This window comes from Lepidothrix coronata, unplaced genomic scaffold, assembly GCF_001604755.1.
Source record: "Lepidothrix coronata isolate B3197 unplaced genomic scaffold, Lepidothrix_coronata-1.0 Scaffold141, whole genome shotgun sequence".
NCBI classification, from domain to species: domain Eukaryota; kingdom Metazoa; phylum Chordata; class Aves; order Passeriformes; family Pipridae; genus Lepidothrix; species Lepidothrix coronata.
In genome coordinates, this window is record NW_016690321.1 from 339,581 (window position 1) to 365,536 (window position 25,956).

Below are 25,956 nucleotides of genomic sequence, written 5' to 3' on the forward strand. Positions count from 1 at the left end.
AACAAGAACCTCAATAGAGCTAACATATAAGTGCATCATCAAGTTAGTCGTGTTATTCCCCCTTCACTTTCTCCATGTCTTAAATACTACTCTTTTGTAGGCAGTTTTAGGAAGAGTTGGCTGAGCAAGCATATTTTCCTGCATGTGCATTACACTGCTTCTGCTGCCTCCTCCTGACACACACACACGTGTGTGTGCACATGCCTTTCTCTGCTGGGAGCCAGCAGAAGTGAAACACTACAGTCACTGCTGCTTCTCCTCAGCCCATCCCTTCCCTGTCTTTTTCTCTGCTTTCTGAAATCACAAGCAAGGATATCCAACTCCGACATCACTGTAAAGTGCAATGGCCAGGAATGGAGAGGAGGAGAATGGGAGGAGTGAGAACATGGAAAAAGAGATAAAACGGGAGGGTTGAGAAAGGGGAGGAGGAAGAGGGGACACCGAAGAGGGGACACCAAAGAGGTGGCACTTGTCGCCAGTGCTGCACTACTCAGAACTCCAGTATCCCACAAACTAAGGACGACTCAGAAGAGTAGCTGATGGGATTGATCCCACCCCACCCTCCCATGCCCCACATACACCCCCAGTCCCTCCCCACGCTCTTCCCCTCTCACTCAAACATCAGACTCAATACTGGAGAGTTTCTCATAAACATGCCCGTTGCTGGAGCCATTGAAAGCCCTGGGGTTTTTGTTGTTAGGCACACAGGGGTTGGACTGGTTCCCTATACAGATGTCCTTCTGGAAACGGGCTGGCACAGCCCCATGAAGGGCTGAGACCACCGGCTTGTTGGTGGTGACAATGGCTCGGAAGTCTGGCCTGGCTTTGGGCCCTCCTGCCACCACAGGCTGCCTGAAGAAATAAGATTTGCTGCCGTGGAGCAAGCATTGGTCATCCCCAAAAGTGGGGATGAAAGGGTTTTGGGTGACCCGGTCGGGGTAGAGCGACTTGCTGAGCATGTAGCCCCCACTGCTGCCGGGGTTGTTGTGGTGGTGGTAGCTGGTGGCGGGCACTGAGGACTTGTTGTTGGCAAAGGTGGTCTCACTAGCTGGCATCTCAAACATGTGGGCATAGGGGCTCCCCTCCAAAAACCGGCCCTTGTCCTTGAGGCTGACGCTGCGGGGGGCCAAGGCTGAGTCATCCTTCTGCAGGTCCACAAAGGTGTCATAGGAATGCTGCCGGCGGAGCTTGTTGCGGTTCTTCTTCTGCACCTTGGAAGCAGAATTGGAAGGGCTCTGAGGATATTTGGAGGAAGAGGTGGCACTAGTGGCCACGGGCACAGGGGCAGGTGGCTGGTCCAGCTCTTGGAGCGAGTTGTCCTCACTGATGTCATACAGGTTGCCCGCTTTCTTGCAAGCCTCACAGCGGATGCAGGCCTGGCGGGTGGAATTCTGACCCACCACTGATGGCGTGTAGTTGTGCAGCTTAGAAGGGCAACTGCGGCAGAAATTAGCCCCGGTCCGGTCCTCCCAGTCTAGATTGGTCAGGTTCTTCTCCCATGGCGCTGGGACCCCACTCACAACACCATGCTTGTGCTCATTGCTTCCGCCAAACTCGCCCGAGCCGTGCTTGTGGTGGGCCCTGTTGGTGCAGGATCCACCCCCTCCTCCTCCTGTGTCCCGCTTAAACTCATCTCCCCGCTCTTTGTAGATATCCGTCAGGTCCACATGTTCCCAGTGCGGCGAGTTCTCCTTGGCCCGAAACTGGTCTAAGTAGAAGTCCCGTAGCCCTTCCTTGTCCCTGAAGTAGCGCTTGTGGTCAGGTGAGCGGGGCGGGCGCCGGCGGTAGGCCAGCTCTATCTCATCAAACTCCCGCCGGGACTTGGCAGAGGCTGGGCGCTTCTTCAGGCTGTCCTTGTACTGCTGCTTCCGCCGCTTGGCCGCATTGCCCTCAATGTTGCCATAGGTGACTGTGTGAGTGGAAATGTCTGAAACATCTGAGCGAATCAGGTCATCATGGGTCCCACTGCCCCCGTAGCGATCACTCTTGAAGGAGAACTTGCCATAGAGGTCGCCCAGCTGGCTGTGCTTGGCAGGAGGTAACCCCAGGTCCAAGGGCTTCTTCCCAACGGACCGTGACTGGGCATTGAAGGGCGGGTTGTCACAGTCATAGAGCCCGTCGATGGAGCTGGTGCTGCCGATGCTATGGGGGCGGTGGTGGTGGTGGTAGTGATCCTGATACACGTTGCTGTCCTTCAGCTGGAGGTTGCCAAAGGTCCTTTCCACTTCACTAATATAGTCACTGAAGAGGTTCTCCTCGCAGGGGGGGTTGTTGTAGGATTTACAGTCTGAATGGGTGAAGCTGCGGCGGTGCTCAGAGATATCATAGACTGATGACTCGCGGCGGATAAAGTCTAGGGCACTCTGTGGTGAGCCATTGACCCCTGACAGGTTGGCCATGTTCTTGGCTGTCCGAAGCAGGCGGAGGATGTTGGAATGGGTGTTGTTCATAGTCGCTGTGGGGGAGTTCATTGCTGACTGGCGTTCTTCGATGGCCACGCCGTGGATGCAGCTGTAGATACCCTGAAATGAGAGAAACCAGGAAGGTGAGTGGTCCTGCAAAGAATACACAAAAGGGGACCTGGACTGGGAAGCACCCTGTGCAGCAAGAGCATGTTCCTGTAGGACAGTAAGGCCTGTCAGCCTTCCATCATTGAAACATAATCAAATCAAATGAAATCAGATCTGCTCTTGATATTCCGACCCTCTTTCTTGCCTCTCACATTTTTTCCTTCCATTCCTCTTCCTCTGCTTTGCTTCATGTCATATATGTAGGATGCAGGAATACCTGCCTGCATCCGTTAAGAGTTAGTCAAATCTAGTAGGTGTAACACAGAATTCCAAATGGGGACAATAATATCCTTGGGAACAAAAGCATCAAGACAAACAATTCTGTGTGGATAAGAGGAAAAAAGTCTGTTTTGGCCCTTGAAATTCATCTGGACATCAGTGAATCAACGAGACAGGAGCTATCTTAAAAAGGGAACAGCTTCATTTGTCATAAACTTAGCTACATTAATCACCAGTACAGATTAGAAAAGGAAATAGAGAAAGAGCAGGACTGTCAAATTCATATTTAGGCCTTTTGCATCTCATGAACTGAAGTACAACAGCATTTTTAATTGCATTCTGTTAAATTCAACAGTGATAACAGGCTCCAAATCGAGATCCCTGAAAGTCCTCTATTCAACTTCAAATCAGACAGCAGAAGTTTCCAATTCCCCCATATGCTCCACAAGCTCATTTCAGCCATGACACAGACTGTTTGCAAGGGCTACCCCTAAGAAGAGAAGGGGTTCCTTTATTCCCTGGCCTGCTAAATGGCGTCTGATGATTAATGTCAATTGTGAAATGGACACCATCACACCATGTTACCATGGTTTCTCAGCAGCTAGCAGATGATTAACACTTTTCAGATTTTTCATCAACCTGGTCCGGGTCTAACAGGTAACCACAGAATGAAAGAATCTGTACTTAGCTAAGGATTACCAAACACAAGTCCCCATCTTATCTCCAGACTAAACCACATTAGAAACTAACAATATAGAAGAGAGGCTCTGCCCCTGCATTCAAAAGGCCTTGTCATTTCTCCTCATTATGTTATGCAGCAATTATATATTCCTTGCACAATCAAAGTAAATTCTGTTACATCAGACACTGACCTAAAAAATGCCAAGATTTGACCTTACTTCAGAATGGATCAGGAGAAAGGACCACTGTCTTGAAAGAAGGAAAAAAAGCCCCGAATAGGATACTGCTAACAACACCGATAGGAGAAAGATGACTCAGAAATGGCTGGAATCTGCTTTAAATGTAAATGTTATACCCTAAGGCAGATTTGCATAAGGCAGTTGTTAAGTTTATGTGGTCATCCTCTCTCGAAGGATGTCTGTACAGTTTAGAGCATGGCATTTGGTTAAGGACTTCTGACTGTTAATGATGGCACACTTCTAGTTAACAAAAGGTCAGCTGAAAAGCTGCAATATAGAGGACAATGTAAAACTCTTGAATTTTTAATCCTGTTATCCACCATTACTTGAACCCAAATTTGGGGGGGTCCCCAAATTTGGCCTCCTCACAACTCCCTTCAGAGGAGCAGACAGTAACAATTAGCTTCTCTTTACACTGCATTTTCATTTCCATGACTATAATCCAACAGAGACCAGAGATGTCACAGAAAAACTAAACACATTTTTGCAACATTATTGGTGCAAAGATGACAGCCTTTATCCTGCAGACTATCACCCTATGCCACCTGTGTGTTAGACAGTCTTGGTGGATTTCCCCATCTCCAGTATCTAGGACTGTCTGAATAAAGCCTCTGTTCTTTCCTGGCAGCTAATGACACTCACCCTGCTGATGGAGAAGACCACACCAGGCTTGCCAGAGCAGACACCCATGAAGCAGTGGCGGAATTGCCAGTAGAAGAGGTGCTCACAGATGAAGGTGATGAGACTGAGGGCCATGGCTGCTCCCAGCATGTAGAAGACACCCGCCATGTTATCTATATCCAGCTGGCTGCTCATAACCTCATTCTTCTCGTTGTGACAAATGCCAGTGAGCCAGAGAGCTTCCAGCTCCTCCATCTCCCCTAGAAAGACAGACAGAAGGAAAGAAGCAGGTTAGATAGTCCTGCAACAGCTAAAGAGCTCAAACTGGGGGTGATTGAAAGCAAGAAGCTGATCTGTGGTAATTTCCATGTTCTTTTTTCACATCTGTAACATCCATAAAATATCCTGACTGCCTGTCTGATGGGGGCAAGTGCAATTTGTCACAAGAAGGTCAACAGGATTTTTCCGCAGTCAGATACTAGCCATAAAAAGCTGTAACACAGGACACAGCTATTACACTTGTTAACTGTCTACAATGAGATCCTGAAACAGTTGTCCACCAGATGACTGAAGATCTGGCTTCACAAACTTCCACTTTCATTAGGTCAATGAAGGGAAAAATTAGTGCCTGATACTGGTAGACAAAAATGAATCACTTTGAAATGAAAACATTGTATGTTTCCAATTCAATTAAAAATGTTGATTTTTTTTTAAATCAAATTTATTTCTATCATATCCACAGCTCATTAAAGCTAGGTGCAATGTACCAAAAAATATTTGTGCATTTTTACCTGTTTTTCTTCCCCTCCATTTTGTCCAAATTCAACACTTCCATGCCCTTTGACCAATCAAATATATTAGTAATTTGTATCAGCTAGGAGCAAATGTTCTGCAGTCTAATTTCATACACCACTTACTCCCATTATGGTATTTTCATGAGGGTTGAGAGAGAGATAAACACTCATACACATGCACATATATTGAGGCATTCAGAACAAACTAATTTTGCAGGTTGGCAAATTTTTTCACGCTGTTAGGAAAGTTAGTTTTTCACATTTTCAATCTTCTCTCCAGTGACAAGGGGGAAAAATTCCATATATACATGTGGTGCCATAACAGAGACTTTGAAGCTTTATGGAGAACTTTCATCTTTTTCTGAAATAATACATATTAGGCTGTTTAGGAAACAGAACACCCTATCTGCCAAGTAGCCAATTTGCTGAAGTATATCCAAGTTATGTTCTTTCCATATTTATAATACCGTACGTTATTTTCAGAGTTCAGAAAAAAAGGAATACTTATAAATAAATTAACATGTGAATTTTATTCATTCAAAAAAGTAAATTAAGAGATGGACTAGGTAACTATAATGTTCCAATTTAAAACTCACTCCAAAATATGCTCCTGAGTCTCAAGTTCTTCCTTGCTTTTGTTATTTTTTGAGGTTTTGGAAATTCTGAGCTAACTCTTTCATTCAGAAATATTTATCCTTTAATTCTGTAAACTGCATGGATTGATCCTGTCTAGAACTATAAAATATGAAATAACCATAGACAGTATGGTTAGTGGGTTTGGTCATGACAAAACCACAAAGGTAGTAAAAAGTTCACAACAGAAATCTTGTTTTTACAAGACATTCTTCACATAAGGTATTTTTTCAAACATACATCTGAGCTTGTTCTATGAAAACTTTAGTGCTTTTGACATTGCTTTTGATGATATCGCTACCCTGCATCAACATAAAAGAAGTGATATCCTCACATTTTTGGTGCGATGCCTCTAAATAAACCTTTCTAATAATTTCATGGTTTCAACTCAAATCTGAAGCACCAGAGCTAGAAACTTCCATTTCTTACATGCAAAATTTGGTATTTCTTAGGAAAATTAGAACTCTTCTTTTTCTTGTCACTTACCATCTCCAAAAAGCTGTAGAATGGCAAGATCAACCTGCCGCTTCCAGCCTGAGTCCTTTTGGATGGCAATGCCATAGCCAGTGGAGGCAAACACTTTCCCACTTCCAATTGTCACCAGTTTGCAGCCTTCATCTCTGCCAGCCATGTAGTTTAACACTGCTGCATCATAAATGAAAGCATCCAACTTCCTGCACAGATGCAAGAAACAAGAGAAAAAACCAGAAAACATAGAATCTGTATGAATTCAAAGGTGTTCTCAGGTAATTAAGGCTGAAATTAACCTCTTTCAGATGGATTACAATAGGTTACACAGAATCATTGAAAGGTTTGGGTTGGAAGGAACCTTAAAGATCATCTAGTTCCAAACCCCATGATGTGGGCAGAGACACCTCTCACTAGACCAGGTTGCTCCATCCAACTTGGTCTCGAACACTTACAGGGATGGGGCATCCACAACTTCACCACCTTACAGTAAAAAGACTCACCACTGTCACATGAAAGAATTTTTTCCTAATACCTAATTTAAACCTACTCTCTTTCACTTTGAAACCCTTCCCCCTTGTCACGTCACTACATGTTCTTGTAAAAAGTCTCTCTCCACCTTTCTTGTAGGCTCCCTTCAGGTACTGGAAGGCCAGAATTAGGTCACCCCAAAGACTTCTCTTTTCCAGGCTGAACAATCCCAATTCTCTCAGCCTTTCCTCATAGCAGAGGTGCTCCACCCCTCTAATCATCTTGGTGGCCCTGCTGGACTTGCTCCAAAAGGTTGATGTCTCCTGCCTGTGATGCAGACCCCAGAGCTGGATGCAGCACTGCAGGTGGGGTCTCGAGAGAGCAGAGAGGCAGAACCCCCCCCGACCGGCTGCCCAGGCTGCTTTTGTTGCAGCCCAGGATACACTTGGCTTTCTGGGCTGTGAGCTCACATTGCTGGGTCATGTCCACTCTCTCATCTACCAGCATCCCTAAGTACTTCTCTGCAGGGCTGCTCTCAATCTGTTCATCTTCCAGCCTGGAGATTGGGGTTGCCCCAACCTTGGTGCAGCAACTTGCACTTGGTCTTGTTGAACATCATGAGATTCCTGTGGGACCATTTCTCAAGCTTGTCCAGGTCCCTCTGGATTACATCCAGTCCTTCAGGTCTGTCATCTTCAACTTCACCAGAGTTAACTAAAATCTGAGCCCAGAACCTGTTTACAGGTGGAAGCTGGATTACAAATGAGGATTGTCTATTTCTTTCTGACTTTCTGATAATCATAATTTCTGATCTGAAGGAAAATTTGGAATGAAAATATACTGCAAGATAAAGATGAATGAAGAGGAAGTCAAGGGGATCTATATTCCTATGAATAGCTTGTATTTCTGTACTGCCTTTAATCTCAAAAGAATCTAAAATGCCTTATAAAATGTATCAATATTATATAGCAAAGTAGGGGTTGAAATAAGGAAAATATTATCTCCAATTCAAACTGCTGGCATGCCTTAGCTGAGCAAAATGTCTTTTTTTCAAATCAAATACAGTCAGGACATTATGTTTAACCCCTCGGTTACTGTGAAAAGCACTACTGGATCTTTACCAATGTCAAGTGGCCACGATAGCAGCTTCATGGTTTACCATGCTGAGTAGCTCTTTGTTAAAAAATGCTTAGCTGAAAATCACAACAAAAATTCTGTTTCAGTGCAGAGAAATCCCCGTTATGGACTATGCTGGGTAGACAGTACAACAGACTGATGAGAGCTTTCTCTCACAGAGAGAAATTCACAACAAATTGATTTGGATGTGGGGGGCAGTCTCAGAGTGCTGCATCTTCCACATATCAAAAGACAGCTGATGAGTAAATCCTCCCACTAGATCTGAAATGAAACACATTCTGATAAAAGACCAAAGACCTTCCGCTTGCACATTCTCAAATGCATACTATCTTTACAATCCACCTCCTGCACATATATTTCCAGTATAGTGATTATCTCAGTTCAAGTGCTTATCTGTGAGGAAGTCTGTCCAAGGGTGGATATGAAGCCAGGATGACATCTACCACAAGTGATGAGCTCTATTTCATCCATATATTTCCAGGACAGAGTATATTTATTTCCTGGATGATGACTATCCTGGCAAATGTACCTTCCTAGGATGACATCCAGTGATGGTACAACCATTTCTAATGGGCTGCATGCCTCTGAACCTGGCAAACACATTTAGCAATATTCAGTCAATCTAGTAATTAAATTGGCTGAACATTTTCATTGTGCTTTGGAATGAACTTTCTCATAAGACTGCAACATGAGCGTAAGCAAAAATGTTTTTCTCACTGGGGCTGGGCTCTGAGAACCAAAATGGTCAGCTCTGGGAGGAGGTCTTTAACCTACAAATGACAAAGGCTTGCAAAATGTCATTTTGAGTTAGTTCCTTTGCAGATTCACTGCTATTAAAATAGGATGAGCTATTCCAGCATGCTTTTTGCTAATGATTTTTCCCATGTTTCCCAAATTACCTAAGGAAATGCTTACATTTTTTTATACTTCCTTATTATTCAAATAACATTTTGTTTAGTCCTTGATACTAAAATATTCCAGAGTAGGCTACTTCCAAACTCTTTGCTTCAAACACACCTTCCATTATACTGTATTAGCTGGTGATACACTGGGGTGGGATTAGTCTGACAAAGATTGTTTCAGTTTTCTGATTAGCATAATCTTTTATACACAGAAGGAGGGAAAACAAAGGAATTTCCAGATGACAATATAAATGCTCTGAAAAAAACTTTGTCCACAGAGATCTGTGAGCTTTTCCTGTGTATGCATAAAACCCCATCAGCATGAAACATCTTGACGAAGCAAGGTCTTTGGGACTAATACACACATGGCTAATGTACAAGGATACAGTAGATCCTATTTTTTTCCTTTTATAATCTTACAAACACAGCAAAAACAGAAACTCTTAAACAGATGTCAATAGAAAAAAATGGCATAAAGAACAACAGAGTTACTCTCCTGTGCTATGTATGGTCTTCCTATGCTTTTAACCATGGAAAGATAATACAGGCTCATTTTTCAAACCTCACAAAAAAAAAAAAATTCCAGACAAGCATGCAAAAGAGTCAGGTTCCTGTCAGAGTAAAAATGCAAGAAGAAAGCCTCACCCAGTCTTCAGCGAGAACAGTGCATCATCCACTCCCCTCTGATTGAACTTCACCATGTAGCTGTGCATTTCAGGGTAGTTGTTGCGAATGTTCCTCTCTGTACTGCCATTAGGAACCGTCCCGAAGCGGAAAGGAGGTGAGAAGTCATTTGGTTTCTGAAACTGAAGAGACAGAAAAAGAACATTTCTCACAATCTTTCAGATTGAAGCAGTCACCTGGTTGGGAGAACATACTCTCCCTGGAAGGTAGTTCTGATTTTATTTTACTATCAGGTAGAAAACATTGTTGAGAAGTTATTATATTTCACTGTTTTCAAACACAAACATCTTCTGTTAATGCCTAAGAACCAAGAAGTAAATCTGAGCAAGCTGTTCTTTTTGCCCACTCTGGATCAAGTGCATGAAATAGCCAGTGATCAAAGATTAAACAGGAGTTTAGATAAAAGGAAAAAGGAAAGGGAAAATGTAACAGTGCCTTTGGAGCACAGTCAAGGAAAGATTTTCAATAAAATCTATGTGCTTTTTATCCACAAACTGTAATTTAGTTCCTAAGAAGTATCCTTTTCAGCTCTGTGGATGCCTTTGCACTTCCTGGTTCTGACTGAAGTAGAAAAATAATTAAAGAGGAAAGATGCCTCTCAGCACACCTCCCACCCGCTCCACCAAATGAATGATCAGTTTTCAAAGTTTTGGGCAAATGTTCCAAATGAAATGCTATTAGCAGATGCAAGTCACTATTAACATTTGATGCCCAGAACATTACTGGCAGAATACTCCAAAGCTTTTGCTGCTCACAAGAAATACATTTATCATAACATTCCCCCATGGCTGCAAGGCTGTGAGATTTTATACGCCACTAGTTTAACTTAAGTCATAATCAATGCTCTCTGGGATTTTATGAGCAGTAAAATTTAGACTGCCAATTATCAAGTCTGCTTAAAACCCCTAGAACCAGCAGACAGGAAGGAGCACAGAACTATAAACCAGGAACTGAATAAGTAGTACAAGAAAGAGATGAAAAAGTAGGTTAGATGGAAGAAAGCCTCCTCCTCTCTGGATATATCAAGCACTAGCTTGTCTGGTGTTATTTCTCAACTCCCAGCTGTGATTGTATATTTGTATGATCCTGAGAAGCACGCAAACAACATGCTAATAGTCAGACTAAACCCATTTAACAGCCAGAGTTCACCTGGTACATGAATATATGCCATCATGTACTGCCACCTTCTACACTGGAAATACAGCTGCAATCTACAACTATAGCTTAAAACACATACAGATGAGCCTTGTTCTTGAGTACTGCTTAAAGCCATTTTGGAACCTGGTCAACTCAACTAAGGAGGCCAAAGCCCCTAAAGCAGCGTATCTCATTCACAGCACCTCAGCCATGAGGACAACCAGGAGCTGTGTCTGAATAGGTGAATACACTGTTCTTCTGCTTCCTTGTACCCGTCAACTCATCTGGCTGTGCAAGGAATTATCCCTCCAGTTTGGATGGCAAGATGAACTAACTTGTAAGTGCACATGAGTGTGTGAGAGAGAACACGTGTCATACTGCTTTAAGCCAACAGAAAACATCAAGGCTGTTATTTGGAACTCAGGTTGGTACATCACCAAAAAAACAGAGGTTTCACATATAATAAAACAGACAGTAAAGTGGTTCTTAGAACCCTGTCACACCCTCTAGAGACGAAGACAAACTCACAGCTATCAAAGACTGTAATGAAAGAAAACTTTGATGGGAGAAAAATCACTCCAGCTTGCTAAAATTATTTTTTTCTACCAAGTTGATTAAAGCAGCAGCCTAGGGGACCCATCACAAGGAGGGCACTGCCCATACCAGATGCAAAGAAACACACTCTCTCCCTTGACATGCTAAACCAGGTGTTTGTAGAGTGCGCAACTTGCTTTCCCAGAGGCTGCAGAACCCAGCCTTGAAGGCAAACAGGACATTCCCATTCCCACAGAGCCCTCCACAGAGTAAAGTCAACAGGACTTTACAGTCAGGCATCAGGCAGGCCTGACCAACATTGGTGGGACTGAGCTTTGGCATGTCCTTTGAAACAGCAGCAGCTATGAGAGCCTCTGTCTGAGCCCAGAAACTGTTAAAGAGGCCTCATCCAGTGTCCATTTTATACTTCTACCTTCGATTCCCAGTGAAAGTATCTCTACTTTTGTCCGCTTCCATCATGGTATCTACTGGAGTAAGAAGGATTATAGCCAGGCAGGGCTGTGATAAGGGAAACAATCCCACTCTTGAACTATCCTTTGACCCCTCTGGTTAAGGGCCCGTTATAGCAGCCAGAAGTGAAAGGCTCCACTTTTAATTTTTAACCTTCTGGGCAATCAATAAATAAATGAAAACATTTCTCTTGAAGGAAATTACTGTTTCTGGCAACTGGAAAAACACATTTCTAGAGAAGGAAGTCAGGTTGATGGCTTCTACAAATCCACATACTATTCATTCACTCATCAATCCTTACCCTCTGCTCATTCCTCAGTCAGAATAGATCATTAAAAGCAAATCATTCTCTGCACACCAACATGCACACACACTTCAACCATGGCCTGGTGGACAGCAAGACAGGAAACTATGAAAGGATCCATATGGGCCCACACCAGAGAATTTTAGCTTGAATGCCTAAGAGGAACACAGATACCCAGCTAACCTGATTTGGTGTTTACAAAGCTGAAAGCAATTGATGTCCAGCTGACTCCACAGTCCATGGAGCCAGAAATAAGCAGATACTTTGAAAAGTAATAGTATGGTACATGCATGAGTCTTTCTGGTAGGAAAATCACCATGTTTGTTGCTTGGCAGTAGGTGGGCACAGCTCAGTCCAGGGATGAAGAAATCTCCAAAGAACTCTCTAGACTCAAAAACTGTTGCATCTTTCTGAACTATCTGCTGCCCCACACTGCTCATACTAAAGGGGCAAAACCACATGCAAACCCTTCAAGAAAATTCATGGAACAGATGGGGAAGGAGTGTGTGCCATCACAGTGGAGGAATGTGTGGAGGAACTGGAGAAGATCCATAAGGAATAAAGTTTATTGACACATTGGCAAAGCATTCAGTAAGGAATGCCACCTGTTTGGTTTCTTCCAAGGACTCAGACACCGGGCCTGGATCATAAGTATCAGCCCCAGGAAAGCAAACCGGTCTATAAGGAGTCTGCGACACGAGGCAGGAGCTGAGACACAGGGGCCAGTATGTGGAGGAAGCCTGTGCAGAGATAATCTCAATGCTACAGTAAATATTGACAAAGGAATTAACCATGGATATTGACAGAAAGGGTCAGAATGTAGATTAGTGGGAGAACTGTCCCATTATTTCATGTAAGTATTTCTCCTGTCAGAGTCCTAAGTCAAAACTAGTCTACCCCATCTGCAAAGAGGAATCCTGTGATGACAACAAGGGAAGGGAAGATGCACCAGTTGCTGACCAAACCCAGCTGTACAGGGTTCACACTTGTAGGAGCCCCATCTCACACTCGCATGCAGCAGGAGTCCTGCTGCCCAGCTCTACCTACCTCAAGGGATAACTGCCTGTGAGGGAACCCGCAGGGCTCAGCCAGTCCTGCACCCAAAGAGTCCCAGGCAGAGATGTACCCCATTTGCATCCTCCCACTCATTTACCATGGGACACCATTTGTGAGATGCTCCACTTGTACCCAAGGTGATGTGACACACTCTCACCCATGAAAGAAATCCCACTTGCTTCACAGCTATTGTGGGCGAGGCGGATGCTGGAGATGGGGGTGGAAAGCAGATACCAAGCATGTCTGAAGGGCTGGGGTAGCTCTAGGACATGAGATGTCTGTGTTCAGAGCCCAGCAGCTGCCGGTCTCTTCAACCCTTCACTCCACAAACTGAAATCAAAGAGCATTAAGTGCAAAGCAGACTCTGGCTTTGGAAAAGTAACCTCTCAGTCAGAGAGCAGAAATCTTCCTGCTCTGGAGAGCGATAAACACACAGGCTGGGGGCTGTTAGCACATTCAGGGGGGAGAGATCCTTTCCCAATCCCCTCCACATCTCGCCATGAGAGCTGTCGACAGCAGCAGTGAGAGCGAGTTTAAGTGACTTGTCTGGCAGAGCTGTTTCATTAGCAATTTGGAGCCATGCCGTGCAGAAAGCAGCATTGTTCTCAGATGTTCGAATATCAATCTGCATAATGAAACAGGTGACAGGAGCTCTTCCCATTCATGCAGCCTCAATTGGAGGGGATTCAGATATGAGGGGAAGGGGTTATGTCTAATTGGCCACAATTAATTTGATGAGAATTTTTTTTCCATTATATTGTCTATCACCAAATGGTTCCTACAGAAAAGCACATCTGCACTTATTTATCTGCCTGATGTAGGCCCTGTTTACACTGTAAAGTGTTTGCCAATAGCATCGAAAGCAGTTTCCCAAACTCAGCAAGCTCTCACAACAAAAAGGCTCTTTTTTATCAGTCAATCTACTTTACACTGCTTTAAAAAAAAATCCCCTGCTGGAATACATAATGAGCTGGCAAAACTTGGTGCAAGTGTGTGTGTGTGAATGTGTTAGTGCCTTACCCTTACACAGCTTCTCTGGGAGGGTTCCTCACACTTTGTAAGGCCCAGATCCCCAGTTTAAGTTTTCTACTACAGGAAGCTCCAGAGCTCTGACCCATTAAAATGAGGTCCACAGATTCAGCTCCTCTTCTAGCTGCAAGTCCAAAAGACCTTAAGCCCATGTTAGATACTCTGGGTTTAGTTAATTTGCCCAAATATAAGTGCCAAGCTGAGATGCCAAGGGAATTTTACCCTGGGAGCAGGTCTCTCATAGTCTCTGTGTCAGAACTGCTAGCCACCTGAGGGTAGGTTGGATACTCCAGTACACCTAAATTGGCTCTAGACATCTACACTAGCACAAATTATTCCAGCCACTGAGCCATTTGGCCCTCAGGACACCTTCTCCCACCAGAAGTACAGGGAGCCAACTGCTGCGGTTAGCAAAGAGCCTGAAGTGCCCACCACTCCCATGAACTTGCGCATCAGGGCATCAGTCACAACCTTCTGCTCAGGCACCTATAAGCAGCACTCTGCTTGTCCTTTTGGCAGCTGTAAAACCAGCAGACATCTGTTGTGGCACAGGCCAAATACCTTTCAAAAAAGACTGCATTTATTAGTAAGCTGCAACATAAGATTTAGTGACATCAGGCCAGAAAAGCAAAGTCCATGCTCAAATGCATAATTTCAGCAGAACCTTTCTGAATTGCCCTAACATCCTTGATTGTCTCCTCTTGCTCTGGTTCAGCTGCATGTCTCTGTGGTCAGCTTGCACCTTTCTTCATTGCCTGAGAATCCAGCCAGGCTATTTGCACAAGAGATTCATTCAGAACTTGTTAAAAATTAAAGAGTAGGCCACTGGTTTCCAGGTCTAACCCTGAGGTAGCCCTATGCCTACACTTGAGTCTTGACAGACTAAGCATGTCTACAGCAGCATGTCTTGCCCTAGCTGCCTTGCTTCTGTATCCTTTGTTTCAGCCAGGAAATTATCTCCTTCACAACTAATGGATGACTTTCAAAAAGAAGAGGCTTGTCTTTTTCATATCCCCAAAATATATAATTTTTGGCCCCAAGCTGCCCAACAAACAGTGCCACAGAATCACAAATGTGGATTTGGCCCTAAGAAGATCTCTCTTCTACCTCACTCTCTCCGGTGAGTCTCTCCTGGACATCACCATTCCTGACAGCTGCTGTGGAAGATGACTGGTACTGGAGACTCCTCCATTCCCTGGACAATCCCCACCAGAGCATTACTAATGGAAAGTTCTTCCAAGTCTCTCAACCAAAGCCTCCCTACTGCAATACAACTATAATATTTTCTGTTATCTTATCAATGGACAGGGAAATTCAAATAGTTTCTTCTTCTCTGAAGGAGAATTTTATGTTTTTCAGTACCATTAACCTGTTTCTTCTCTGTGTTCTTTCACTGCAGCTAAAGAAGCTGTTTTCTCAGTCTTTCTTTGCAAGCTGTATCATGTGGACCTGTAACCTGCTGTCCTTTGGCTGTATCCTGTAGGTCTTTCCTTGACTTACCTTTTGTTGGTGAACATGCTCTCCACCATACCAAGAACAATCTGATCAAGACCCAAAGATATTAAGAGAACATTACACTAAAAAAGCTTGCATCAAGGCAATAAAAACAATGCTAGCGAGAGTTAATGCTCATTATTACTCAGTGCCTCTCTATATTATATAATTTTCCCTCTGTCCTTCATTTGCAGACTGCAAGTTCTTCAAAGCTATAACTCTGCCCTGATCTGCATTCAGGTAGTGACCAGTTTGTTTCTGGAATATCAAGCATCACTATCAACACCATCTTCAGGGCTTTTACTGTATTCTTTTCTTTACGCAGCTTGATTGTGCACATAGACACACTCACAAACTCATGCCCCCATTACCTGTCCTGCTAGACAAAGTGCTCTACAGATTCCCAGCATGGAACCTGCAACCTGTTAGTGGCATGGCACTGTAGGGCACTATTAAATCGACAAAACTGCATCCCAGCTAGGAGTGTGCCAGCCCAACAGCATAGGCAGAAAATCATACTACAAACTTAAATCGTAGAACTGGTACAAATCTCTGAGGGAACAGCAGACTAAAGAGACTGTGCTGCTCATTCTCTATTACTAATGAATCTCTTGTACAGATACTTCTCAAGATTCATTCCTAAAGCATTCCTCTCCCCTCTGCACAGTCACGTACTTTTGACATCACAGACATTTTTTATTTCCAAGGTGGAACTCACAGCCATTTCTAAGTGACTACAAGTTTTCAGATCATCCTTTTACCCTAGCTCTTATTTCTTCCCTCACAGTAACACCTTCTACCTCCTCAGCAGTGGCTAGGACTACTCACAGCACTTCTTAAGGGCAGAGGAGCAGGCAATTCCCAAGTGTCAAAAGTCAGGCAGGCAAGGCAGAAGGCCTTGGCTAAGCAGTGATCTTCTCTTGGAAATAAGGCAAAAAAGGAAGGTGTATGCCCAGTGGAAGCAAGGTCAAGTGACATGGGAAGAATCCAGAGATTCTCCTTGCTGCTGTATGGAGAAAATTCATCTAGTCAAAGCTCAGCTGGAGTAAAAGCAGGTCAGAAATGTGGGGGACAATAGAAAGTTTTTCAAATACATTAATGGCAATAGGCAGGATAGAAATATCATTGGCCTGTTACAGGATGAGGATGGTCACCTCACAAACAGGGACAGGGACAAGGCAGGGGTGTTTTATGCTTTCTTTGTCTCTGTCTTCAACACAGATAAGAGGGTCTCAGTGCCCTGAGCTGGAGGACCATGACTGTGAGAATGATCAACTCCCAGTTGACCCTGAAATTGCGTGGGATCTGCTGCTCCAGCTGGATCCCTACAAATCTATAAGGTCTGATGATTCATCAAAGAATTCTCAAAGAGTTGGCTGATGTAATCACAAAACCTCTCTTGATGATTTTTGAGCCGTCTTGGGAACCCAGAGAGGTCACAGCTGCCTGGAAGCTGGTGAACGTTGTCCCAGTTTTCAAGAAGGGCAAGAAGCAGGACCCCAAAAACCACAGACCAGTCAGTCTCACTTCAGTGCCTTGTTAATTTATGGAGAAGATTATTCTGGAAGGTATTGAAAAAACACCTGAAAGACAATGCAGTCATTGGTCACAGCCAGCACAGTTTCATGGGACAAAAGTCCTGCTTATCAAATCTGATTTCCTTTTATGACAAGGTAACCCACTTGATTGATCAAGGGAAGCCAAATCTTTTTGAATTTCAGTAAAGCTTTCAATACTTTCTCTCACAGAAACCTTCTGGACAAAACGGCCAGCACCCAGCTGGATAAAGACATCATGCCATGGGTGACCAAATGGCTCACGGATCAAGCATAGAGGGTGAGGGTAACATCAGACTGGCAACCTGCCATTAGTGGGGTTCCACAGGGCTCCATCTCAGGCCCTGGGCTCTTTAATGTCTTCATTAATGACTTGGACACGAGACTGGAAAGGATACTAAGCAAGTTTGCAGATGACACAAAATTCAGAGGAGCTGTTGACTCCCTCGAAGGCAGGGAGGACCTGCAGAGAGACCTCAATAAATTAGAGGACTGGGCAATCACCAACCATATGAAGTTCATCAAGGGAAAGTGCCGGATTCTGCGTCTGGGATGGGGCAATCCTGGATGTACATACAGACTGGGGAATGAGATACTGGAAAGCAGTGTCATGGAAAGGGAGCTGGGGTTCCTGGTTGATGGGAAGTTGAATATGAGTCAGCAGTGCCCTGGCAGCCAGGAGGGTCAACCATGTCCTGGGGGGCATCAGGTACAGCATTGCCAGCTGGTCAAGGGAAGGGATTGTCCCGCTCTGCTCTGCACTGGTGCAGCCTCACCTCGAACACTGTGTGCAGTTTTGGGCATTTTTATAAGGAAAATATTAAGCTATTAGAGAGCATCTAAAGGAGGACAACAAAGATGGTGAAGGGCCTCGAGGGGAAGCCGTATGAGAAGCATCTGAGGTTACTTGGTCTGTTCAGCCTGTAGAAGTGGAGATTGAGGGAAGATCTCAGCACAGTCCCCAACTTCCTTGTGGGTGGAAGAGGAGGGGTAGACACTGATCTCTTCTCTGTGGTGACCAGTGACAGGACCTGAATGAATGGCATGAAGCTGTGTCAGAGAAGGTTTAGGTCGGATATTAGAAAGAGGTTCTTCACCTAGAGGGTGGTTGGGCACTGGAACAGGCTCCCCAGGGTAGTGGTCACAGCACCAAGCCTGCCAGACTTCCAGAAGCATTTGGACATGGTGTGACTCTTGGGGATGGTCCTATGAAGGGCTAAGGGTTGGACTCGATGATCTTTGTGGGTCCTTGCCAACTTGGCATATTCTGTGATTCTGTGAATCCAGTCACCATGTCAGCTCTTTCTGATTGTGGGCCCAGTTGCAGAAATCAACCCTAAGACTGCAATGGCAAAACCCTAGTGTCTTGTCTTCAGCAGTCAAACAATATGTGCCTTGATTTATAAACAAAAAAAAGGGAAATTAAAAAAAAAAGAGAGAGAATGAACAGCACCAAATCCAATATGTCAGTTTTTGGAGGGCATAAAATTACCCTGTGCTCCATCAGACTGACTTTGTGGTTTATCCTATTATTCAACACCCAGTGATGTTTCAAAATCTCTGTCTTGCTTTGTGTAGTGCTTTCACCCACGAATTGTTATAGATAAGTCCGAGAAAGGAGTTATCAGTTAGTGCAGCTGACTGCAGCAAAGTTGGCAAGGAATTAGATTAAAGTAACTTTTAAAGGAAGATGTAGTGTCGGTCAGACCCACAAACAAGAAAGAAAAATATCCATGAACGTCTGTTGGCGAAATAGGGACACATGCGGGTCAAGGAAGGGAACAGAGCAACCTAGTGACAATGCAGAGGTGAGGGAGGGCAGGTGAAAGTAAAAGAAAGGAGTTCAAATATAGCAACTTTAAAAATAGTTGTCCTTGCAAAATAACTAAGATGAAAGCAGAGATCCAATTGGTGGAAGAAGTCTCCATCACATGCAGTTATTGCCAGAACAATGCACACAGTAGCATTGTGCAGCCTCTTTGCAAGCTGTATTGCTATGTAGATACCTGCTCTGTGCGGCTTCTGCACAGAGCAGAAGACTGAAAATCTTGGGCAGTGCAGCATCACCACAAACAGATGACACCTCAGGCATCCCATGTTTCCACAGACTCACCTGTGTGTGCATGCTGGCACCAGACTGCCTTTCTCCTGACCCAGGCATTAAGGATATACCAGGCCTGAGGGGCCGCTTCACTATCAGACCACCACATATAAACAGAGTACTCTCACCATCAGCAAACCAGGCGTCTTCTGGATTTGCGAAGTGCATGAGCATTTTACAGGCTCTGCACAGTTTCTCTACACAGAAGGTAATAACAATGCTTTAAAATTTCCTCAGGACACATTTGGTGGTATATAGGCTTCAAGTCAGTCATACTGTTAGGTATCCCACACACTTGACCAGAAAACATCTGTAGTGGAATCACTACAGCTTCACCAGTCAGAGACAAAAGCTCCTTGCACAGTATTAGTTATGTGTGATATCAGACAACCACAGTCACATCTGTTGCAATGAAGTGGTCTATGAAATCCTAGCTACAGTACACTTAACTTTTGTTTGCATGCATGTAGAGGATGGAGATCATCAGTTTATCCCAGCATCAAATCATGCCATGTATTTCATCTTTGAAAGTCAGCTTCCTTGGAAAATAAACACAAAGGGGCAAAAGGCCTGAATAATCCCAGGAAACACAAAACAGAAATTAGTGAGGCAGAAAGATGCCAGTTACTACACTCATGTTAATATCATTAGAAGTGTAGATGTTCATTCCGAGGGAAAAAATTAACTGATGAAAAAGACCTTGAGAGGAGAGGTGGCAGCTAAGTACAGAGGAATTTGAAATCTATTTTGTTTGCACATGAGACAGCTGGTTAATAAATTATGAAACACGCTGAGAAATTTAGAGGATGTAGTTTGGTGGGGGAGCAATTCCATTTTTCCCCCATTTTCACTAGCAAAGGAAGGTCTTGCTTCTGAGTACTAATAGTAGCCAACCTACTGTTATGTGGGTACTAACCACTGGGCAGTAGGGTGAAATCCTGCACAAGTCTGGCAAACCTCCCAAAGACTGCACAGGGGCCAGAATTTTCATCCAAGTAATTAGAAAAGCTTAATCATCACATTAGTGCAATTTCTTAAGCACCTCTGTAAGGCAGGGAGGCAAAGCAAAAAAGCAGGGCATTAGAGTAAGGGCAGCTGGAGCATTCCAGCACCTTCCCAGAGGCAGAAGATAATGCCTTCCTTTAGCCTTCTGATGAAAGCTGCTTCCCACCTGCAAGTGGAAGACAGAGGAATGAAAGCTGTATCACTTCCTTGGGAGTCCTGGGGTGCTGAATCAGGTACACCTGAAGCAAACAAGTCTACTGGGCCACGAGTAGACTTAGGGGAAGTTGAGTAGCCAAAGGCCTGGGAGAAGCAAGGCTTCTTTCCACACAGAGAAGTAAAAATGTATGGGAAGATACAATCTGCCAAATATTTATCAAGTATATGTATGTACATATAACTTTAAATGTCACAGTAGCTAGGCATTAGCCATGAAAAGGCGGGGGGAAAGCTGTTATATTTTTTTTTAATCCTGTAGATCTCATCCTCCTATTCCCTACCCACCAGCAATTCAGCCCTGATCATTCAGTTGAAGGAGGCCAGCTCTCATCTCTAAGGCTGCCAAATTCTGGTGGTAGGGCCATTGTCTTTTATTTGACTGCAAAGTGCCAAGTACATTTATGGCACCATATAAATAATAAATAAAAATAGTCATTGCTTCCCTCTCCACTGACTTATACTGATGCGAGAAGCAGGACAATCCTTTGCTTCCCCCTCTTTTCCCTTATGTAACTCTCCAAAGACAGCTTTTTCCAGACTGCCACGCAATTAGCACAGAAGCAGCCAAATTTAACCAGGACGGTGTGGCAGGGGGAATGCAAAAGCTGCAAGCTTCCATGGCCCCATAGCCAATGTCCCTCACCCAGCAACTCCCATCCGTGCCTCCAGCAAAACCCAAGGGTTTGCATTTCTTCCTTTCCAGCAAGGATTAAGCCTACAGTCTGACTCTGACTATCCCCTCCCCTTGCATCCTACCTGCTCAAGTTCCCAACTAAACTGCATTTTTTTAACTGGTATTAATCCTGAAGAATCTCATTGTGAGCATTTGCTGCCGTTAAATCACAGAATCACAGAACGGCTTGGCTTGGAAGGTACATTAAAGATCATCTAATCCCAATCCTCATGCTGTGGGCAGGGACACCTTTCACTCTATCAGTTGCTCAGAGCCCCATCCAATCTGGCCTTGAACACTTAGAAGAATGGGGCATCCACAACTTCTCTGGGCATCTGTTCCAGTGCCTCACCACAGTCACACTAAAGAATTTTTTTCTTAATACCTAATTTAAACTTACTCTCTTTCACTTTGAAACCATTGCCCCTTGTTGTGTCACTACATGTTCTTGTAAAAAGTCTCTCTCCACCTTTCTTGTAGGCTCCCTTCAGGTACTGGAAGGCCAGAATTAGGTCACCCCAAAGACTTCTCTTTTCCAGGCTGAACAATCCCAGTTCTCTCAGCCTTTCCTCATAGCAGAGGTGCTCCACCCCTCTAATCATCTTGGTGGCCCTGCTGGACTTGCTCCAAAAGGTTGATGTCTCCTGCCTGTGATGCAGACCCCAGAGCTGGATGCAGCACTGCAGGTGGGGTCTCGAGAGAGCAGAGAGGACAGAACCCCCTCCCCTGACCTGCTGCCCAGGCTGCTTTTGTTGCAGCCCAGGATACACTTGGCTTTCTGGGCTGTGAGCTCACATTGCTGGGTCATGTTCAGCCTCTCATCCACCAGCACCCCTAAGTACTTCTCTGCAGGGCTGCTCTTGATCCCTCATCCCCCAGTCTGTATTGATACCAGGGGAATCCCTCTAATCAACAGAAAAAGAGAGAATCCTGAGAGACCAAGTCAAGGCTAAAGCACATTGCAGCCTCCTTGCCACTCTGCACTACACAGTGCTGAGCATAAGAAAAAGAGGGAGAATAACAAAGTAGGATTGAAGAGGGTGGAAGAAAAAAATGCTTGAAAACCCACTGAATTTAAACATTTATAGTCTTAAAAGTACTGAATCACATTTTAACACACAGGCACAGAGGTTTGTTCCAAAGACCTCAGCATAAAAATCATCCCAATCCAAAGTGCAGAATGTCTAAATCTGATAAACGTACTCATCTGCAACTGCAAAAATTTATCTGAGATCATATTTATGTACACAATAAATGTAAGTCACAAGTTAGAAAAATCTATTACTAACATCGATATGCTGTACATATTTAATAGCTATTTATTAATATGAAAATGTTAGCATAATATGTAATTACACATAATAAATGTGTATTTTGTGTAATTGCACACAATATGTAACTACACTATAGAGTATTAGTAAATACTTCGTACTGTAGCAACTGATGATTTACAAGGAGATGCAGAGAAATAATCAGATTTTAAACCATAAAATTTCAGATTATGGGAGCTACTGGAAGTGGCACAGTCTTACTTCTATCCAGCTAACTCATATCACCACAAAGGTGTCCTGAGAATAAAAATCATACTGCTGTTGAAAGGATTGCATATTTTCTGTTTTGGGACACCACCACATAAAAATTCCTTTATATCCTGCTGAAATGTGTGAAATTACCACAAATGTCTCTTGATAGTGAATGTTTAATCCTATGGAAGATTTGTACTGCCTCCAAGCCATCCAGTTAGACAACCTTCCCATGACAGACCTTACAAGGTACAAGACTGACCCTCACTTTTAGTCCTCTTGAAAAATGTATACCTGTAGATATCTGCTCTGCATTTCCCTAGACTTCTCCAGAACAGGTATTTGTTGTACAAAAGCTGCAAGCTCAGAAAAGCATTTAACTTCAATCATTTGAATAATAGTCCATTGACTTTAATGTCACCACTCATGAGCGCAAAGTTAAGCACAAGCTTAAGTGTTCTGCATATGTGGGATCCTTGTATAATGTCGATTTAATGTGCTGCAGAGTATAATGTGGGAAATAATTCATTTTTCAGTTTCGCGGCCAAGCACCTGCCAGAATAGAGTAGATCGGGGGTTTTTTGCAGGTTTTTCACTGAGGCTTTTGCTTTGTATCAACCTGAAATGTTTCATTCACCTCAGAACTACGTGTGTTGTCTTGTCTTCCAATTATCTCCTCCTGTCCCTTTGTTTTGTTACAGAAAAAAAATACTTTTTTTTCTACTTCCTCTAAATGTAGGTCAATTTTATGAGTAGTGCCTTTAGAAAATGACATGTCAAAATACATGTCAGAAATATCAAAGTATTTTGTTTCAAGTATACTAAAATGAGCTACTTTGGAAAATATCAGAATTTCCTTCTGGCCTCTTATGCTCTCCTCAGATTTTTTTCAGTAAAATTATTGGCCAATTTTAACTTCAAAAGTTATTAAAAAAACACCCAAAACCAAACACGTAACTATCGAAAAAATAACTGACCTATGCTGAACAGAAACAGGCCCTTTGTCTTGACATTTCATTAACATCTTAAAAAGCAAATAAGTCAAATACCCGTGAAATTTCAGCAATCTATATTAATTTGCAGGCATGCAGAAATACATTTCTCTCCTTTTTATGTCAATTACAAAATTACCATTTTGATACTTTATTAGCTTCTTTGGCATTTGCAACTAATTTATACGAAAGGATACTATTTTTTATTATTATTAACCTACTGCATTCTAAATTATTTTATTTAAATGCCCTGCTGGCTGTCCACATTTCCTTTTATTCTATTACTACTGTATATGAATGGAAATTACGTATAGCTATTAGATTACTTCACACATTAGTTCATTTTATATAATCTTTCCTGTATTTATTGCCTTCGTTAGACTGAAATACCGCAGGCGCTTGTTTCTCTAATGTGTCTGAAGCTCTCCCGTTAATGGAAATTGGGTTATATTTCCTGATTACAGTCAGATGAAATCCAGACCCGGGAGTCGACTGCAGTATTCTGCGACAGGCTGTCTTACCACCGGAGCTTTTGCAGGGGGTCAGGGTGGTAGCAGCCCCCCACATGGATTCTAGATGGATGCAGTCCAGCAGCGCGTGCAAGGATGCTCCGGTTGGGCTTGCGGTCTGTCCCACCGAGGGGCAGAGCTCAGGACAGGGAGTTGACGTGGCCAGCATGGCACTGCCCCTTCCAGGGCCACATCAAGCCCCTCTGCTGCACAAGGTAGACCAGCAGAGGCAGTGGGTGCTGTTTTGGCACCTGTGCAGAAGGAAAGTGATTTGGCATGCCACGATCACTGGGAGCTGGAAGGGAGAGGCTGTCAGAGCAGCACTCTTTCTGCAGGACTCACAGGGCCAGTACTGCTCTCAGGGAGGAGCAGGTTTCTCCTCCCTCAAACTGCCCACAGCTGCCCCAGCATTCAGAGCTACAGCTTGACATATGATTTAGCAGCTCCAAGGGTTAACATGGGGGAATTAACAGCCATCATGAGATGGGTTCTTGGCTAAGTTCTGGCACCTCTTTTGAGCCAGCTAGGCCCAAAGGGTGGCACTCAGCAGGGTTGGCATCACCTGGGACAGAGAGAGTGGCAGAGGTCACTAAGCTCAGTACAGGGAGCCTCCAGACATCCTTAGTTCAAAATGGTACCCTGGCACAGGGGCATCCACTCCACCCCAGCTCAGACAGACCTGCTCAAGCATCCACACAGCACAGCACAGCACAGCAGGAACATGACATTAGGCATTGTCTTGCATGTCATTAGGAAGTAAATGCTGGGGCACAGCCAAGACACCATCCAAGTCCTGAGACATCTGGTGTGTTTCAGCCTGTTTTTCTGGGGAAGTGGTACATCAGCAGCTGCAGGTACCTCTCAGAGTGTTTTTTCCCAGGCAAGGCCCAAGGAAGAGGGTCCAAGGAGACCCTCAGGGTGGCTGTCTCAGAGTGTAGCCAGACTGACCTTGACAGGTGTACCCCAGCCAGGCACAGTAATGGATTTTGTGAGTGCATCTGGCATTTTGGCTGCTCTACAGTGCCAGTGGGACACCTTCCCCAGATACTGTCATACTACAAAGACATTCACAAGCAGATCTGGGTTTAGGCAAGTAGAAACAATATCCCTTAAAATAACTATCCCTTTTCTTGTCAGCTTGGATTACATCCTCTACTGACTCCTTGTGCTGGACACAGATGCCCTTACCAGCTGATGAAGACCAGGAGACTGACTCAGTTCTGCTGTGGACACCAGATCAGACATTGGAGATAAAAGGGATTGGAAGCAATAGTTTTTCCTCTTGGAAAAGACAGTCCTTCCCACCTGGCTTTGAAAGTCTGAAATGGCTTTAAGCAGGCAGGAAGAGGGAGGTAGAGCATACAACATCTCCATGTGCCCTGGTGTGGCTGCACCCTTCCTCCTGGCTAAGTAGTTTATTTAGAGGGTGAGTCAGCTGCAAGCAATTATGCAGGTTTTGGAAAAGGGAAAATATGAGATTCAGAAAAGTGAATTCCTCCCAAATCAAGGCATCTTGAAGCAGTGTGACAAATGCCTGGATGACCTCTCCCAAGTTCTGCAGGGCCCTCTGCATGTTCAAAGAATGGAAATCCATGAGCCCAGTAGACCAAGCTCATTAACTCACATCTTTTGGCTAGAGCTAGTCCCACCTGTCTTTATTCTCCAAAGGCAGCTGTTGGTTTCCAGTTTCACCAGCCAATTTTCATCTGATTTCAGATGCTCTGGTAGATTGTAATCCCAATATTGTAAATATTGTAAATAATTGTAAACCCAAATATTGTACTTGCACTAGCAGCTGTGTTTGAGGCACACCACAATGCTCTGACTATGTACTGTGGCCTTTCTCTTCCCCAAGAAACAAAGCATATATGCTTTAGGATAGCAAATGAAAAACACGTATCATGGCAAAGAAAAGCAGAAGAAAATCACCTCAATCC

General features: G+C 44.0%; 1 protein-coding gene across 5 annotated transcripts in view; it reads right to left on the reverse strand.

Annotated features, from left to right (window-relative positions):
- Positions 1–587: 587 nt before the first annotated feature.
- GRIN2B (glutamate ionotropic receptor NMDA type subunit 2B) overlaps positions 588–25,956 on the reverse strand; it is a 212,276-nt gene continuing 186,907 nt past the window's right edge. For all 5 annotated transcript variants that reach the window (XM_017827682.1, XM_017827683.1, XM_017827681.1 and 2 more), the window contains 4 exons: positions 9,381–9,541; positions 6,244–6,431; positions 4,352–4,590; positions 588–2,522 (listed from right to left, as the gene is read on the reverse strand). In XM_017827682.1, the coding sequence (XP_017683171.1) occupies positions 615–2,522; positions 4,352–4,590; positions 6,244–6,431; positions 9,381–9,541 (2,496 nt within the window). In that variant the 3' untranslated portion in view covers positions 588–614. The remainder of the gene's footprint in view (positions 2,523–4,351; positions 4,591–6,243; positions 6,432–9,380; positions 9,542–25,956) is intronic.